Here is a 17962-nt window from a genome sequence, read left to right as displayed (position 1 = left end):
CCATGTATAAGGGACAAAATTGCTTTCCTTATGCCTCCCTCCTTGCCAAAGTCTTACCCAGACTTAATTTTGATACCTTTGTAAATATTTTCTGTGTAAAACAGCAACAGCGGCACTGTGTAAATCCGTGAATCCAGGAAAAAAAAAATCAATTTCTGAGAGTTCTGTAGAGCTAGACAGAAAAATGCCTTTTAGCTAAAAACAGATGTTTCAGCAAAAAACAAATGTCACAGGCTCTATTTTTTCATAAAAAACAGGCTGTAGTCTTCCAGCTAGTGTGGCCAAGGATATCTGTGAGCTGCCCTTGGCCACAGGTATGTTTTACAGGTGGGTGTTTCGCAGGGCATCCAACAGGAGGCTTCCAGGGAGGGTGCTGAGCTCTGTGCACGCTTCTTACTTTTCTACTAATTCTACTAAAACCAATCTTTCTTCTCTCAGCCCCCGTTCCTAACATACCCAAAGCTGCCTGTAGGTCTTTTTCCTAGCCTGGAATGGTTATGGCTCAGAAAAGCCTTGTGCATGTCTCCATCTCTGTGGTTGCTCAAAAGAGATCTTATTTAGAAGAACAAATTGTACTTGCAGCTATGTGTCTGTGCTTCCTCATGTGAGCTGTTCTGAGGAGAACCTCTGTGCCTGCTCACAGGTTAAGCTCCATGGCACTGGTGGATGGGCATGATGGGCGACCTTCTGCAGGAGCTGTAGTAGCAAAGAAGCTCTCAACTGCTATTGCCATGATCTCGGTAGAAGTAAGGTTAGTCAGAAAAGGCGGTGCTGAGGGTAAATTCTCCTTTGGTGATAGCTAGGAAAGATGGATATATTAGATTCACTCTAAAGGCCTAAGCATTATTTCTTCCCTCTGTGGAAATCTCCATCCAGAGCTCACCACTGATCCTACTGAGAGAGGGATTTAGGAGAATCTTAGCAAATAGAGAGCGCTGACAGTGTTAAACTAGTGGATGCTGCTTAATGTCTTTGCTAACTATTGTGCATTGTGCAAATTAACTAAAGCAAGAAGCCTTGGGCCCCTTACCAAGGTTAGTCCCTTGATAAGAGTGTGAGCCTGTCTTAAGAAACTGGCAGAAGCTGGTCCTGCGGATGGACAAGAGCCAAGGAGCAACTGAGTCTGCGTAAAGACAAGAGGTCAACCAGTGGTGACGAGGAAGAGTCACCAACCTTCATCCCCACGACCCTCGGCAACCACCACCAGGAGACACTGCGCAAGCGCAGACGGGAGGAGTTTATGGAAATGACTTCTTGAACTAATTTTATTATGAAGCAGGGACAAGTTATGCACATGTATAGGCGCATTGTGAAACTTCATGCATATGTAACTCTTTACTGCGTGTAACCATAGCAAGTTGCCGTGTGGTGTGCGCACGACTTTGGTGGGACTACCCCCTGCGCTGCCCAGCGCTAAATAAACATACCTACTTTACTATCTTACTGATTGTGGAGTCTGTTTTCCTCAAGTCACTGCAGGGACTAGCTTTTTCCTTCTTTATAATTTTGCTCTGAAATTTTGCTCTGAAATTTGGACTGTGTGTGGCATATACCCTTGCAATATTGCTCTAACTGTACACAGCGTAAACACCCCTCTATTCTTTGTGACCGTCCCTTCTGGAAAAGACTTTTGCAACCCAGTGACGTATTGAGTGAAGAATCTTATAAGTCGTTATCTTTCAAAAAAAACTTAGTACTGTGGTGGGATTGGGGTCTGTGACTAGCTCTTCCCTAGTCCTTTGTTCATCTACTAATGAAAGCTTATCTGAGATAACCAGTGTCCTGATAGGATCTGATTTTTCAGTAAAGCAATGATTAGATTAAATGTTTTTCTACTAGTAGAACTCTCCTTCATCTTCCTCTTTATTTTCTAGTTAGAACAGCGGAATAGTTTATTCTCTTGCTTACTGCTCACCTCCTCCCCCCAAATAAATAAATTAAAACAAATACAAACAAAAGCCACCCCCCCGCAAACACAGTAGTGGTAAAGTTCAGTTTCTTGGGTCTTTATTTCATGACTGCCGAAGGAAAGCATCAGGCTTCGACCAGAGATGCTATGCAGGAGAACTGGCACCAGGGAAACGGTTTCCCCATGACAAACTGGTCACCTGCCCAAGAGTGCTTGCCCTGCAGGAGTTGAGAGAATTGCTACTCTGTTCCTTGGAGGGCTGCTGTGATGACATTTCCCTGCCTGTTTGGATTTCTAGGTAGATAAGTTGCTAAATGGAACTAAAACAGCATTCTGTTCCTGAGAGCAAGACTGAGATTTTTATCTCACTTGAGACTGTTGTCTCTGGTATTGTCTTTCTGCTGGAGCCCTACTAAGTATTTAATAGGTGCACTGGCTTCTGAGATTACAAGCACTTTGCCGGAAACCCCATTTTGTATCCTGATATCCCCTGAGGGAAAGCAATGCTCAAGTGTTAAGAGGCTGGATTCTGTTTCACCCACCTCATATTATTATTACAAATCATATTATCTTAATGAAACAGGGATCCATGTAATAAAGAATCCGTTGTGTTGGCAAAAATTAAAGATGCATAGGAATTGCGATCATGTTACAATAATTGCCTCAGTAGTAACATTAATGCTTTTTCACTTCAGTTGCTCCTTGTTGATTGAACAACCTTTTCCGTAGGCTATAAATCTTAATGGCTCTACTAATAAAGAACTAAATAGCCTAATAATGTTTCCGAACATAGCATTGCTTTGCTGTTTTAGGAGAAAGCAATTTTTCATCCAAATCCAAACTAGTAAGTGTGACCGTATCTTATCTATACTGTGACTTACAACAGTGTCTTCAGTAGTTAACTGCTTCTACAGGAGGCAGATTCAAAATGAAGAAAAAAAATGTTCCCAGTAATGGGAAAATTATGATTATTCATTTAAAGTGGGAGATCAAGAACTCTAGTGAAATGTATTTAGCGTTCTTTTTGCCAAGTATCCAGTGCAAATAATGAAGTGCTTCAACGTATGCTTGGTAGGTGTTTGAAACCTGTATTTTACATTATCAGTGAAGTACTCTTGCTCATCACTGTTTGCACATATGATGCTGCAGACAAAGATGTCTGTTTGGAATACTGGAAAACTAGGGAAGATGATTTGGGGATAGGAGAGCTCTGGTCATGCAGAGACCCATGCTTTTCTTCGAAGTACAGAAAACAAGGCTGTCTTGTGAGCAGGCATGCCATCTGCATGAGCGCTCACTGTAAAGATTTTTCTCTCACTGAAAATGTCTGTCATTCCAGTTGGTGAATAGAAACGTTTAAAGTGTTCTTTGCTTCATAGCTGGAGTTGCAGAGCTTATGCTTTTTTTTTTCTTGCAGCTGTGCCCAGAGTAAACCCCCCCCCAAGTGTTCGATGCTGCTTTTTAGCTGTAACGTGAAGGGATCAAAAAGTGTTCAGTCATCTGTAATTGCTGAGTTTGTCAGATTGTTAAAGGACAGCTTCTTGGGGAATCAGAGGAATAAGACACTCATACACATCGCTGCTGGTACCGCTTATTTTCAGGTCCCATTGACATCGTAGCCTAGCAGCGCTAAATATAACTATCTGTTTTTTAAATGGTGTTGCTTGTCCTAAGGTTAAATGTTTACCAGTTCATCTGCTTACTAGAAATGCAGCAGCAGTTCAGTCTCTCAGGAGATCTGTAGCAACTTGGAGTGCCGCTTTCTGAGCTCAGCATTTGTATGGTGACGGGCACGTTTATCCTACAGTGTGTGCTCTTTTTCAGAGTAACGAGATGTTTCTGGTGATGAAGTCACTTTGTCTGAGAGTTTAGACAAACATAAATTATTGCTAGCTGCTGAATTGAGAAGGCAGTGACCCTAATGTGTAACCTGCCTGTAGGAAACACCCTGATCTTTCAGCCTTGTGAAGAGTGTCTCTTCTGCAGGCAGCTGCTGTCCCTTCTGAAACTTCTTAACTCTGCAGCCTCCTGTGCAGGAGCACAGCCACTGATCCCTGGGCTCAGGGCTGCAGCTTCAGTCCCCTCTTACCGGAATCAGTGCTATACCCTGCCATGGAGAAGAGATCGTGGGAATGTAAAAACCTTTCTTATGCAGGGGCTTTGATAAACTGAATTATTTTCATACTCTTTTTTTTTCTTTTTTTTTCCCAATGTGAATTTAAAAAAAAAAAGTCAGTTGGGAGCTTGGGCGAAGGGGAAGACTTGGACTTGCTAATAGGCTACAGTGGCAGATGCAGAGAAAGATTGTGATAATTGTAATGTCTGATGGCATGGTGTGGTTTCCTTAAGGCAAACAGTACTGTAGTTAGTTAGTGCTGCTCTTTTCTCCTTGGAGATGGGCCTCAGCTGTGCTTCTTGAACTCTGGTTAGTCTGTTAGGTTCCCAGCTTGTTAATGGACTGTGAAGCCCAGCTCCTGAAATCCTTCAAAAGTCTGGGTATGACCTTTTGTGGTTTTTTCTTTCTGCCTCAGGATTTAGTAGCTTTCCACATTGTGGCAGACTAGTAGAGAGCTGATGCTTTTCCAGGAAGCTTATCTGAAGGTTTGTAGGCTGTGAAACACAGGCAGTGGTGAGATTCAGAATTGGGCCGACAGCTTCGGTGGGCTTAGTGGGATTTTACATGCTCTGAAACATGTTTTTATTGCAAAGACAGAACACTGGAAATGGACTTAACCACCCAAGCACAGAGTAACAGGAGAAGCAGGAGACACTACCTGCTTTGCAAGCCCCCTTTGGAGAGTTTTCTTTGCATCCTACTATTCTGGCAATAGATGGTAGACAAATGGGGCTTAACTTTTAAGAGATCCATAATCTTAAGCTTCCGTAAACGAGCGTTGTGTTGTGAGCAGCTAAGCAAAGGGAGCTGTCGCGCCTGCGTAATAAGGTTTTCACTCTGGCAATGTTTACCACTGTCCTGGCATACTTCAGCACAGGATGGCAGGAAAAAAGGGATCAGGAGGAGATCTGGGGTTGGTGGGGTTGGTGCTGGGCAGTGAGGGGAGGCTGGCTGGCTTCTCTTGGCCCATTTGTCTGTCACATGGAAGGGGCTGAAGAAAACACCCTGTGGAAATGGAGCAGAAGATGACACATGGGAGCTTCCCTTCAGGCCTTGGGATCAGGGATGTGATCTGAGCCCACTGGTTTTACCAGGCTCTACTGAAGGCTTGAACTCAGATGAGCTTTTTGTGCCTAATGCCTTCTTTTATAGTGAAATAAGCTTCTACTGCAGTATCCCTGAAGGCACCTTTACAGTGATTGATTTTTTTCTTTTAATTCAGAAACTTTACTGGTAAAGAGTGCATAAATAAGTTGGAAACCAAATGCTTCCTCTCACTCCCCTTCTCTCCAGAAAGCAAGGTAAAACTTTGCAGATGTAACTTCCATTGCCAGTCAATGATACCGCTGTGAGCCCTGGAAGCTGAAGACCTATGTCCAGTTAAAACTTAATGGAGATACTTAATGGAGAGACTGGGAGGAAGGCTGGCTGCTCTAGCAGGGTCTGTTGATGAAGTGTTCTGACCAGTTCTGTTTTATGAGCAGTACAAGATGCTGAGTTAGCTTTGTTAGCTGAAAGGCTTTGGGTGCTCTTAATGTTTTTGTTAATTACAACAAGCGGAGGATAAGTTTTCCTTTTTTGGGGGATGTGAATAGATAAAAAGTACTTGAAATAAATTTATCATATGTACTTGAAAATCCTTTTGTCTGCATTCCTCTTAAGACTTAGCTTTACTGTCAATTTACATACTTTCTGATAAATGCTTTCTTTTGGTGTAAAACAACCTAAATATTTTAAACGTGCCGTTTTGATTAGCTATACTACAGATTTGCTTTGACATATCATTTCTTTCGTTCTGCGATGTCCTGACAATTTGTCTCTGTGGCAGCCAAACAAGCAAATTTAAGTATGAAGATATTGTTCATTCCAAAAGTGTCACTGCTAAGTGAGGCAGAGTTTAAGCATTTGATTCACCACCACCCCCCCCCTTTGCATGATGGGAGGTCCATTTCTCAATAATGAAAACAGTTTTCTTGCAAAATTCAATTAAATGAAATATCAACCATAAATCAGAACTGAGCTCTCATTGAGTTCCCATATGTGCCTATTGCTGCAGTGATAACACTGGAAAAAGAATTTGTTTTCCAAACTTATTTTTCTCTTGATCTTTGTTTTTTGGCAGGAAAAAAAATAACAAAAACAAAAACACAAAAACAATGACAAAAAACATTTAGGGAAGGTTGGTGGGCTTCAAAGCCAGTCTTGGTCATGTTCCCTGACTAACATCCAAAGCAGTAGCATGGAGCAATCTGGAGAGGCTTTCTGCTCCCCCTACATAATGGCAATATGAAATTTGCTTCTCTTTCTGCTGGGCACGTGTCCACTTTGGGTCTTGGAAACTTGGAGGAGTGGCAACCTCTTCCAGAGTGTGTGGGGGCTCCTGTAAACAGGAAAGATTGGAAGATGCTGTCTGACTCGAACCACAGTTGTTCTCCATGGGTTGGGTATTTAGAATACCTGCCTAGGTTCTCTAAAATTGCACATTTTGTTTTTGAGATGTAATTATAGAGACATGTTAATGTCTTATTTGAGACTGGTCCATTTGGAATATTTGGGAAAGTGTTGCAACTCCTTTGAGTCCTGATTTTTGAGTCTTTTCTGCTAAAACAATGTTATTAAAACAAAAACACCACTGCTTTCTTTGAAATTTTAAAGGCTGCCAGTGAAGCTCTTAGAGTGAAAAATACTTTTTCCTGTGTTAGAATAAGATTATATGAACGGCTAACAAGGAAAGGTAGGTTAAAATAATCCAGATGCATTTTGGAAAATCTATTTCAATTATGTTCTGTGTGCTTTTAGTGGAGACCATAAATTCTAAAGAATTAAGAGAGTCATAAAGATAAGTGTTACAGGAGAGTATGCCTCACATTTCACCTTCAGAAATTAAAATATTCACTGTGAAGTCAGACGTTATAAGGGTCACTGCATTGCTTGTGGTCATTAATAGCAGGAGGTGACTGTTGGAAGATCTAAGGGAAACCATTTCCCATAACATGGAAATTGAATGTGCAATTTACTGAAAATTCCCTTCCTATGAAATGGCTTGCTAATGCCAGATTGTGTGTTAAAGGGAACTTTGCTTTATATTTCAAATTTGCATATGGACAGACCATCTAAACTTGCATCTGCCTTGTGTGAAACACTGATTAAACTAGTTTGAAATGAGGTCATTTTTTCTTTTGTTTAGTGTAGCTGGGCATAAAGGAGGACAAATGAGTTGTGACCAAGACGTTAATGTTTGTAACTGAGAGTGTGCGGTGGCTCAGGTAACACTTCATAATACCGTGTTCTTGAGTGTTTGTGTATCTCTGGAGGCGTATGTAAGTCTGTTAAATGCTAGTCTGCTGCTGTTTAGATAAAATTTGTATGACAAGTAACAATTAATTTAGACAACTACTTGTGGTGCACTCAAAGCCACCCCCAGACTTTAAAGTAACAACATTTTCCAGTAGAAAGACAGTAAAACCAATGAGGCAGAGCATGCCTGGCCGCCTCCTTGTGGCTATAAATGGGGTGGGGGATTGTTGTAATAAATCGCATAATGTTCCTAATTGTGAGAGTTAACACTGTAGATGATCTTGCTGGCCTTTTGGATGCTCGCTTTGGCACTTGTCTTATTTGCTTTCTAACAAATTTCTGTGGGTTCCCCTCCTGCGGAACATAGCTGTGGGTGTTACTGTACTGTCAGTGTACTCCCCCCCTGGCTTTTGCAAAAGGCCCTTGCTACCCCAGTTCCCACTACATACACACCTTCATTTGTTCCCAGTCCCTGGACTGAAGCGGATCAGGTTGCACCTGGAGGCAGAGAGCAGTGAGCACTTCATCTGGGGTCCGCATGCAAGCCAGTCTGCACCACTGAGCGTGAGGACAGGATTAACAGATGCCACGTGCAGAATGCGTAAGTTAACAGAAACGATTTAGGGCATAGGGCTCACAGGGTACAGTAATATCCAACTGCACATAATGGTGAAATACTAGCTTCATCCTGACATCATTAAATGTGATGAATCTCTGCCTCTGACACCATTCTCCAGTGAGCAGTGCTGTGAACACGCATGACTAATGCAAAGGTGTTTGATATTTGGGGTGACATGAAAATTTCAAACGTATATTTTCTACAGCACACCTCATATCTTGGGGCTGCCCAAGTTTCCTCCTTGTACCTCTTCTAGACATTGGGATGTTTGTGTGCTCAGTTTCTCATTCTTCATTAATGATGTACACAAGTGTCAGCGGAGCTTTCCTTTCTGTGTTTGTTGTTTCTTAGTCATTGACATAGAGGTGTGTGTGATAAAGACTCATCAAAGTCATCATTACTGTACACTTATCTGCACTGAACTGTCTGTAAACCTCTTTCTGATCTAAGTCTGTTTCTGCCTACATGACTCATTATTTACTTTCCTAAAGCACTCCCTTCTGAAGAGCACGCTTGTCTTTTCTTGTGTTTAATTCATGATCAAAATATATTAGTGTTCATATTTGTCTTGCTTTTCAGTGCAGTGTGCATAACGGTAACTGGAAAAAAAAATCCCAACGACAAACCAAATGCTTTCCAATACTGCTTGCTTGTGTTCATCTCCAACTAAAATGCCTCACAGTTCATTTCCCCTGCAAGCCCCTGGGTTGGCTGTTGTGGAATGGCTGTTGGTTGTGGGTCTGTCCTGGCTTCTCACCAGAGGGGCTTTGATCGAAGCCAGTAGAGAAACCTGGATTTGTGGTTGCCTCCTGGCACTGCACAGAAGCCATTCAATGAATTTTATTTCATGCATAGTTGCGTTCTGCTGGGAAAAATTGACAGAGAAGCCAAAAGCAGCTTGATTTGTTTCATTCAGTTGTATTGCAAGGAACATGCTAAATGTGTGTTTTGTGGGTGAAAGGAAGAAGTACGGTGGAAGTGAATCATGTCCAAACTGCTTCCTTGTCCAGGCAGGTGGCCTGTATCTGTCCTGGGTGAGACCCTCAGCGGCCCACAGCGAGGAGCAGCAAGCTGTCACACAGCCCTGCTTGCGATCCTGGAGCATCGTGCCTGAGCAGCTCTCCCGCCAGTCCCTGTGGGCTTGAGGAGGTGACTCCCAGAATGTTTGTGTCCCTAAATATCACTTAAACCGAATTACGTGAAACAATTGCTTGGTGCTGGATGGAGGGAGCAGTGGCCGCCCAAAGGCGTGGCTCCGAGCTCCCAAAAAATCAGTCGCACTCGCTGCTGTTCAGTGCATCTCCTCGCCCTGCTATTGTGGCTGCAGTCAGCACTTCGGGGTTTCTGTGTACTTTGTGTCCTGGGGGAAGGAGGCAGCTGCAGAGAACGGCGGGAGGCACAAGAAGATAATGTTGGTCATCATCATGTAGAGACCTGGGCGCTGTGTTTTCTGTGGCAATTTGGCACACCAGAGTGAGTTGGCTACACAAGATTGTGAGTTTTCATTATAACTTTCTGCAATGAAAATAAATTAAATTTAAATTAAGGAACTTAGACAAGTGTAGGAAAGAAATACTATTCATAGTGTAACACCCAGTTTTGATGGTCTAAGGGCTTCGTTGCTGGTATTCACATCCCCTCTTTTTATCCTGGTCTGCAGGTAGATAAAGATGTGGTGGTTCTTAGCCATTTTCAAGGATTAAAATATATTAATATACGTATATTCTCTAATAACTAACTACTGTAGGCTGTAAATAAACACAGCAACTAGTTGGGTGTTGCGGAATGCTGTGATAATTATAGAGTATTAAATGACATTGAGATAAAAATCCCTTATAAGTACATAACTGCTGTCAAGGTCAGGGTTTAACAAAGCCTGTCATTCCCATGGTTTAAAATCCAGATTGCATACCAAGTCCCAACTGGCCCCCTAGCAGTGCTAAAGCCTTTTCCAACCTGCAGCAGCACAGAAGTTAGAGCATTTCTCATGGAATTAGTGAATGGTTCATGAAGTCAGGTACAGCTGTGAATTTGACCATTTAAAAAAAAAAAACAAAAAAAAACAAACATTTGATCCTGTTTGGACACTTTAAAGCTTATTGGTTAACAGCATTGGCAATTTTCTTACAATGCTGGTATGCTGTTAAAATAAAGTCCTTGCTCCCAGTTTTATGTACTTAAAGAGGGCAGCTTTTTTTGTTGTTGTTGTTGTTTGTTGTTTGTTTGTTTTTAGTTTTAGTTTTTTTTTTTTTTTCCCATACAAAAGTATGGCCTTTGCAGGGAGAGGCTTGAAAACCCAACCCAGTCTTGCCTTACAGTCTAAGATGTCAAGAGACAAATAAAATGAGTCTGCCTTGTTTTTATTAAATGGTCTTGATTTTTAGCCTAGTGACTTTTTTTACTGCGTTGGGTGGACACGCAGTGAGTGCAGTCTTCAGTAACCATAAACCCTCCTCCACAGAACAATAAGCCTGTCTGGCTGCCTGCCTGGTCCTGAATCCAGCTCTCCTCTGAGCTGGCTTGCCTCCCTTTCCAGTTGCATCGATCTTGCCACTGCTGGGCGAGGTTTCAGCCTGCCTTGCCTTAAAACCTCCACCTTGGGGGGCACCCGCCGTCCATGCTGCCAGCGGTGGGGCTCGGGGTGTGCTGGTGGGGATGTTTGGGCCATGGAGGATCCCAGTGACTGTCCCCTGCCTATCCTTTGGGGCTCTTCATTTCATACCCTGCTGTGCTTGTTGCCAAATTCCCTTGTGATGTGACCATGGTGGAGAGCAGGAAGGTGGCCAGATGGGTACTGCTCTACTGGCAGCAGCACAGGGGCTTCTGAGCGAACCACGAGGTACTGCAGGGTAGTGTGGTTTAAAGGAGGACTTCACAGTGATATAACGTGCATCATACACGTGCTTTGTCCTCCTGTCCCAGTGGCTGTTTCTAGCTTTGCTGTGTGGGAAGCTCTGGTTTGGTGCTTGCACGTTGGAGCCCTTCGTGGCTGGGAGACACTTGGTTTGCAGCTTGGCTTTATCCTGGCCAAAGGGGATTATGCTGTTTCTGCCGTCACTGACAGACGCTTGTGCTTCACGTGCTGAAGGAACTTGCTGTGGTTGTGTTTTAACTGAGGCATCACATAAACAGAATAATTTAAAAACAAAAAAAACCAAAGCACAGTAGCACAGCCTGTGAGGGAACATGGGGCTGGTATAGGTGGGGGAAGAAGTCAGCAGTCCCAGACAGCATTTGATTTGCTTTGGCTAGGTATTTCTCATTTTAACAGGGACTGCAGGCACTCACTTTGCTGCTTGTGCTAGCAAAGTCATGCTTCCTGAGAAGGCTGCATAGTTACAGCAGTTTTGCTCAAGTCTGTTGGAAGTTTTTTGACTAATGGGTGTGAAATGGAATTGGATCTCTGGAAGCTCAGGGTAGAAAGTGTAAGAGGAGAAAGTTTATGGTGGAATAATTCCTGGGAAACTTGCATCAAACTTTGCCTGGATTTATATCCAAATACCATTTTATGCTGGCATTCATGTGGCTGGTGTAAGATAGCAGAATGTAGCCTGTAATTTGGGCTACAGGCAACTGTTGTATACTGAACCGCTAGTCAGATGCCAGCTAAATCAGACAATATCCTCTTCTTCCTCCCCTTATTCTTTGGACATCACAGAATTTTCTGTATTGTACTTGTTTGAATAATAGCTATTAAAAACTAGAGCCTGCCCAACTAATCCTGACTGTAAAATAGAATATTTGTCTAAGAAGTTGTTGCTCACTCTTTATGCTTAACAGCTTCTGTATTGGGCCCCATGCTGCTCAGTGGCTCAGTGGTTATGGGACTGTGCTGGTCCCAAATCACAGCTCTACTTTCCTAAATACATCATTTCAGTCATGAGAGGAAGAAAGCTTTTCAAATCAAAGCACGTGTTGTCTGTCTTGGAAGTGTTAGCAAAAATTGGTGCAAGAGACCAAAATTAAAGAGCAGAAATTTTAAAATGACCTTCTTTCTTTTCTGAGTGAAATTAAAATATTGTCTTGCTGCAGATGGCTGACTGCAGTCGAATGCCCCATTGTGGCTTTGCGTGTATGCAATTACACATTTCATCCTGATAAGTTCGATGCATTTATGTAGCTGGCTGTTTGTCAGTCATCAGATTCAGCCCCCCCGCCCCCCCCTAAGATGCAGGGTTGTTTGTTCTTAATAACATTTTATATCCACTTTCTTCTCAGCTGAATGACAGATATTAGCATATTCCTTAGGAAATGTGGCTTGGGTGTTTGTATACAGTGAAGAGCAGTTGGTAGGGCATCAGCAATCACAGCTGGTCTGTTAGTCATTAAGCTTGGTAAGAACGAACGTGTCTGCATCTGATAACAGAGAACAGAGGCAATGCTGGCAGTGAAACCTCTGCTTTAGTCTGAAATCCTTTGTTTCCTAATAAGGCCTTGAATCTGAAGTGTGAGAATACCTTGGGGAGGATCTGTCACTGGGAACTTGTTGGTACCAGTAACACATGTGTACAATGTAACACAGTGCATGAGGTTTATTGGACTGAATGAGCTGTACTCCTGTTTTGTGCATTTTTCAAGAAGTTGAGGAAAACTTGTTTTCTTTCTGAATCAGCTACTCCATCTTGCATTGCTCACCTGTTGTTATTGGAAGTGGATTCTGGGTGTCTGCTGAAATAAGCCTTGCAGAGGACAAGGTGGGTTTTTGGGCTAGACTAGGATTCCTGTTGCTTCTAACGCATCACATTTGGGTGGCTAACTGTCCAACAGACCCATCCATTTGGGAAGTAGAGGAACTACAGAGAAAAGCAAGAAAATGCATGCTATGCTAGTAATACAGTATTAAAGCACACAGTGGGAACAGTTCTAATCCATCAGCTGTGAAAATGATCTTCATGAGTAAATACCACTCTTCTGTGCACAGTATCTATTTCACTCTTCATGCATGTGCCTGCATTAAGAATTATCTTATTAAAACAATAGTAAGTGGTGCGTGTGGACTGGGTGTGAAGGCTGCTTGTGCCTTGCTCTGTGAAGAAAGTGTCTGCTCTCCCCAGGCACAGCCAGGTGGACCCTGCAGAGCCTGTGCTCGTTGCTCTGCTAGGCTGCTCGGGTTGGGTTGTTGGTTGGGACTGCAAGCCAGAAACGAATAACTCTCGTATGAAAGTTACCGGTACCCCTTCTGCTTGAAGCAGAGGAAACAGCTCTCAATTTCAGTTGCAGGTCACGGTTAGCAGCACTGTAATCGTGTGGTGCAGCAGAGCAGATAAAGGTGGCTGTAGGCTTCTCTATTTTCAAGGCAGAGGAAGAGCAAGAAGCACAGTCTTTCTCCTTTGCCCTGTACCCAGCTCTGTGCACTGTTCTCTTTCTCTCCTTTTGTCCTCACCTCTTTGCTGTAGGCATCTTGACCCACCATGGTTATTCTCGTTCTTAGTCCTTTGCTAACCTGTAGGTGTCCCAGGGCTGGGGACAGTGTGGATAGTGCAGGGGGCCAGATGTTCTCCAGAGCATGTGTCTCTTTGCGACCTCCAGACAGGAAGAACAGCAGGAGCTTTAATTCAGGATTGTTAATTCGGTTTGCTCAACATATCCTTGGGTGGCTTCCAAGTGACAGAGCTCAGAAATTATTAAAAAATATAAATGTATATATTTATATATTGCCCCAGTGAGAACAATAACTGGGTAATGGTTGTCTTGCTGCTTTTACCCCACTGTGCTCAGCCACTTGTGTGCTCCTGAGCAGCCTTGGGCTTGCTTTGGTGGTATTGTGCCTTCTTTCTGTTGTCCTACCTGCTGTGGGACTGGAGTGCAGCTGCAGGATGGAGGGCTTGGGGGACAGCCCCTTCCCCTTCTGCTGGGGTGGGTTTGCGTCCCTATGGCAGTTCTGCCTGTGGCAGTTCTGTGCTGCATAGTGGCTTAGCTTACCTACTCTGAGGTCCCTTTTGCAGCCAGAAGGATATTAAAGATCTCTGTGTATGGTGCTGCTGGGCTGCCCTTTGATCAGTGAGCTTTTTCTCGGAGAGATGAGGAAGAGATTCCTGCCGAGGCAAGTTTCCAGTAATTCTCTTAGCAGCTTATTAGCCCTGGGCATTCTTCAGCATGTCAGTGACAAAATCACCCTGGCATTCCTCTGCAAGACTGCAAAACACTTATTTTTAAATGCAGTAGATCTGCAGTTGCCATCCTGCAATGTTATATTCACCGTTCTGTTCAGAAAGTCCTGATAATGATGCAGTCGAAGCAAACAAGGTGAGTGATGCCTCAGACTTGTGGCAACACAGGAGTGAGATTTTTCCTCTTTTTTTTTTTTTTTTTTTTGCCAGAGTGTAAAAGGCACGCTGTCTTTTTGTTCAATGTGCTATAGTCTTCTGCTTTGCTTCAGAACTGAGCCCTTGGGGAAGAGGTGCAAAAGCAGCAAGGGGCAGGGAAGAAGGGCTCAGAGGTGGGTCATCTTGGGCATGTGTCAAGTGGATGTGTCCTCCACCAGCAGGGGAGTAGCAGGAGGATGTGGAGGTCAGAAGGAAGCAGCTGGGAAGCACGGAGCAGATCTTGAAGGAGGCAGGCGCAATGATTTCTGGCTGTCTCCTCTGCTCTTGTTGGCAGCCACAGATGCCCTATGATTGATGCAATTGCTGCATAGGTTCGGAACTGGGCTCCAGGTTTAATGGGCTGAGGACCTCCCCCGGGGAACTGAGTAATAATGTACCTGAGACTCGGCTCTGCCCCACGTGGCTGTCCTGACTTGCACTTTGTGGCATTGTTCTGCAACTGTTTACACCTCAGATTTTTTTTAAGTCATTATCAGGCAGCCAGGTTCCGTGCAAAATGTTATTAGTTGTTCTAATGCTGTTTTATTAGTTAATGAATTGTTTTAGCTGTAATTTTTATCTGTAATACTTTGGCATTGGGGTGCTGGTGGAGGAAAGGAAGAATCCAGAAATGGTAGGAAAGCTTTTAATAAACTATCAGCCCTCCTGCAGTGCAGCCCCCTGGGAATTAACTGCTCTGCACACTAAAGGAGCACATGTTCCCTCAGTTTCCCCAGAGGGCTTGCAAGCACTCACGGCTTCTAGTTTCACTTCCTTACCCCTAGAGAGCTCCCCTTGCAGCTGGTGTGGTTTGTGACCCTGGTGCTACTGCCTGGAAACATGCAGAGGTTTGGATCTGTTTTGGGCAGAAATTAAGCCTTCATTGCAAGGTTGCAGGGGGTGCAGTGGCGCAGCACCAAGGTGTCATGCAGCCTGCTCAGGTGGGTGGCACCGTTTTGCCATCAGCTAGCAAAAAGTGCCTGTTGCTTTTCACGTGGTTAATGTGTGTTTAACTCCTTTTGTCTGAACATCTTGTATTGGGGCAGCAGTTCCAGGAGGAGGACAAGTTCTGGACAAATCCATTAAAAATAATGGGCTCAAGTAAGTCTCTAAACAAACAAAAAACAACCAACCAACAAACAACTGAAAAGAAAAACAAAAACCAAACCAAACTCTTGCATGGCCCCTGGATGGAGTCAGCTCCTTCCTTGTCCAGAGAGAGGCTGGAGCTCCTGAATGTGCAGGACAGAGATGCCTTTTCCTTGCCACATTGCATGCTGGCACTTGTTATTTGGGAGGCAGAGGCAGCTGCTGCCAAACAGCAGCCTCTGCCCAACACTGTTGTGCCAGCCTCTCATTTCAGCGACCGAGGGAGTTGGCAAGCAGGGGAGCCTGGGCTGATGTGCGCTGCATGCAAGGTGTGCCCCAAACCTGGGACAGAGCTGTGCACCCCGGCATTGCATCGTGCTGCTTGATGAATGGAGAGTTGGCATGACCACGACGCGTAGCGTGCATCTCTGTTACTGTGCTCACTTTGCCATTTTCCAGGGACAGCTTTTATTAGAGGTTGACTTTTTATTTTTTTTTGGGGGGGAAGGGGGAGAATTAATTACCACCCTCGTTTCTGTTGCTGCCCTGAAGATCAGAAATAGCCAGTAACTTCTTAATGTTAGAATGGCTTTCAAAAACAATATTTTAAAATGTCAAGTTAATGTGCTCTGGGAACAATGAGATTCAAGGACCCAGTATGAGCATCAAATTGCATCTACTGCCACAAGGACTTCTGGGATTCTCTGAGGCAAACACAGTGGATAGACTTGGAGTTTATTTAATTTTTTTCAATCTTTCTTCTAAAAGCTAAGTTTTATTTTTCTCATGCCTGTCCTCACCATGAATGCAGACCAAACCTGTCTGAGATGGCAGATTAAAAATGAAACCCTCATGAATGAGAAATGTAGCCTGCATTTTTTATGATGGAGAAAAAGCAAACCCATTTTAAAATGTGCATATTTTTTAAAAAAAGTAAATGACTAAAATAACTAAATAGGTGGGATGTAGGTGCTAATAAATATTTATTCCAAAGAAAAAAAAAATCTCTGAACAGAATTGGAAATTGTCTTATGCTTTTAGGCAATTAAAAATCAGTGTTTGTTTTTCAGAGTGGAAGTAACATTTTCCAGTAGCTTTTGGAACGTGGCCACTGTCAAATGAAAAGTTCCACAACTGCATGGTGATTTTTTCAGAGTAATTGCACTAAAAGGACATGCTGACTTATAGGAGGGATTGTAATGATCTTGAAGGGAAAGGGAAAAAAAATCCCACATTAGCCCACATGCTGTGTATGTTATAGTGAAACTATTCTCTGAAAAAAGTTGGAAATTTGGGGAAGAGGGAGGGGGATGAGTGTCTGTAATTTCTAGCTGGCCTGATGGCAAACACTGAGGCTGGATTGTAGCTGCCCAAGGTAGAGAATTTAGGGATGTGGCTGATCCCTGTGCTTTTGAGGATTTTTAGGCGGGCTGTAGGTGCCTGCTGAAGCCGGGGGTAGGAGGTATCCCCGATTCCAATTTGTCTCTGAAAATCTTAGCGTTAGACCCTGCAGCGTGTGCAAGGGAACCTGGGGCAGGAACATGATGGGCTGTGCTGGAACTGTGAAGTGCCTGGAGCACCTTGTCCCGCACAGCCTCCATCAGACCCATCCTGTACGTGCTTGGGTGGGGACACTGCGTGGTGTCACAGCTGCTGTTGGTGCAGTGGCTGGTCCTTTGCCCTTCTCTGGGGACTCCTGTCCATGGTCACCTCTGGGCTTTGCTGCCTGCCCTGGGACATGGTGGTGTGATGGCTCCGTCTGCGGAAGGAACATGCATCAGTATGAAGCGTTTAAAGTGCTTTTCTTTTGAAAATTGCTGGAAATGCAAGCAGGTCTGGCAGCTTCCTTTACCATTTTTCATTCCTTGGTGCTGCAAGCCACACCTAGTGCTGCGAATGCATAGCTCTTATCCCACTGAGCCTGCTTCAGAGGAATCTGCAGGCCTGAGTCCTTCCTCTGTCCACCGTGCTCTTCAGAGCGGTTCAAATATACTCGATACCAAGTGCCGTGCAAACCTGCTTGGTGTTAGGTAGTGCTGCTGTGGTTCTGTGGCCAGAAGCTGCCCCTCTCGGCCCCGGTCAGCACTGTGTGCAAGCTTGCAGCACTGGGAAGTCTGCATCAGCTGGGTGAGAGGGGTGTTTAGTTTTACAGGAGTAATCAACAAGTCTTTTGATTTCCTTCCCACTTCCATTTTTTAATGCTTTCTTGTTAACTGTGTGCATGGGCACAGACACCTTGGTTAAATGTGCTTTTACACCAGCTGTTCTAAATGCATTTTAAAGAGCTATGAGGAATGCATACACATCAAGGTCATATAAATTAATAATTATCTAAGTGCTTTTGCCCTTTTCTGCCTCCAGAAAAGAAGAAAGGAAAACTTTTTTTTAAATCTTCCAAACTAGTTTTATTTGGATAATTTCAGAGACCATTGTTGTGATGGCAGTCACAAGCTGACTTATACTTTGTGATCCATTTCACTGTCACATTGCATCTATATGAGCTAGCATGTGAATTTTAATTTCCAAGTGTGTTTGGGCTTGTAATTCATACGGTGCAAATAGATTAATCATGAGCTGCTCAGAACTTGTAATTATCAAAACTTGATGTAGAGAAGACGTATAAATCA

At 43.7% G+C, this 17962-nt stretch overlaps 1 protein-coding gene across 5 annotated transcripts in view; it reads left to right on the top strand.

The window, feature by feature from the left end:
• GPC3 (glypican 3) overlaps positions 1–17962 on the top strand; it is a 148403-nt gene that overhangs the window by 29777 nt on the left and 100664 nt on the right. For 2 of the 5 annotated variants that reach the window (XM_035541350.2, XM_035541351.2), the window contains exon 3: positions 7792–7923. The exons of the other annotated variants lie outside the window; for them this stretch is intronic. In XM_035541350.2, coding sequence (XP_035397243.1) covers positions 7792–7923 — 132 coding nt within the window. The remainder of the gene's footprint in view (positions 1–7791; positions 7924–17962) is intronic. 5 annotated transcript variants of the gene reach the window in all.

Source organism: Cygnus atratus, chromosome 13 (assembly GCF_013377495.2).
Source record: "Cygnus atratus isolate AKBS03 ecotype Queensland, Australia chromosome 13, CAtr_DNAZoo_HiC_assembly, whole genome shotgun sequence".
In the NCBI taxonomy this organism is placed as follows: Eukaryota; Metazoa; Chordata; class Aves; order Anseriformes; family Anatidae; genus Cygnus; species Cygnus atratus.
The sequence above is the reverse complement of the archived record's forward strand: the minus strand, read 5'-3'. Positions and strand labels throughout refer to the sequence as shown.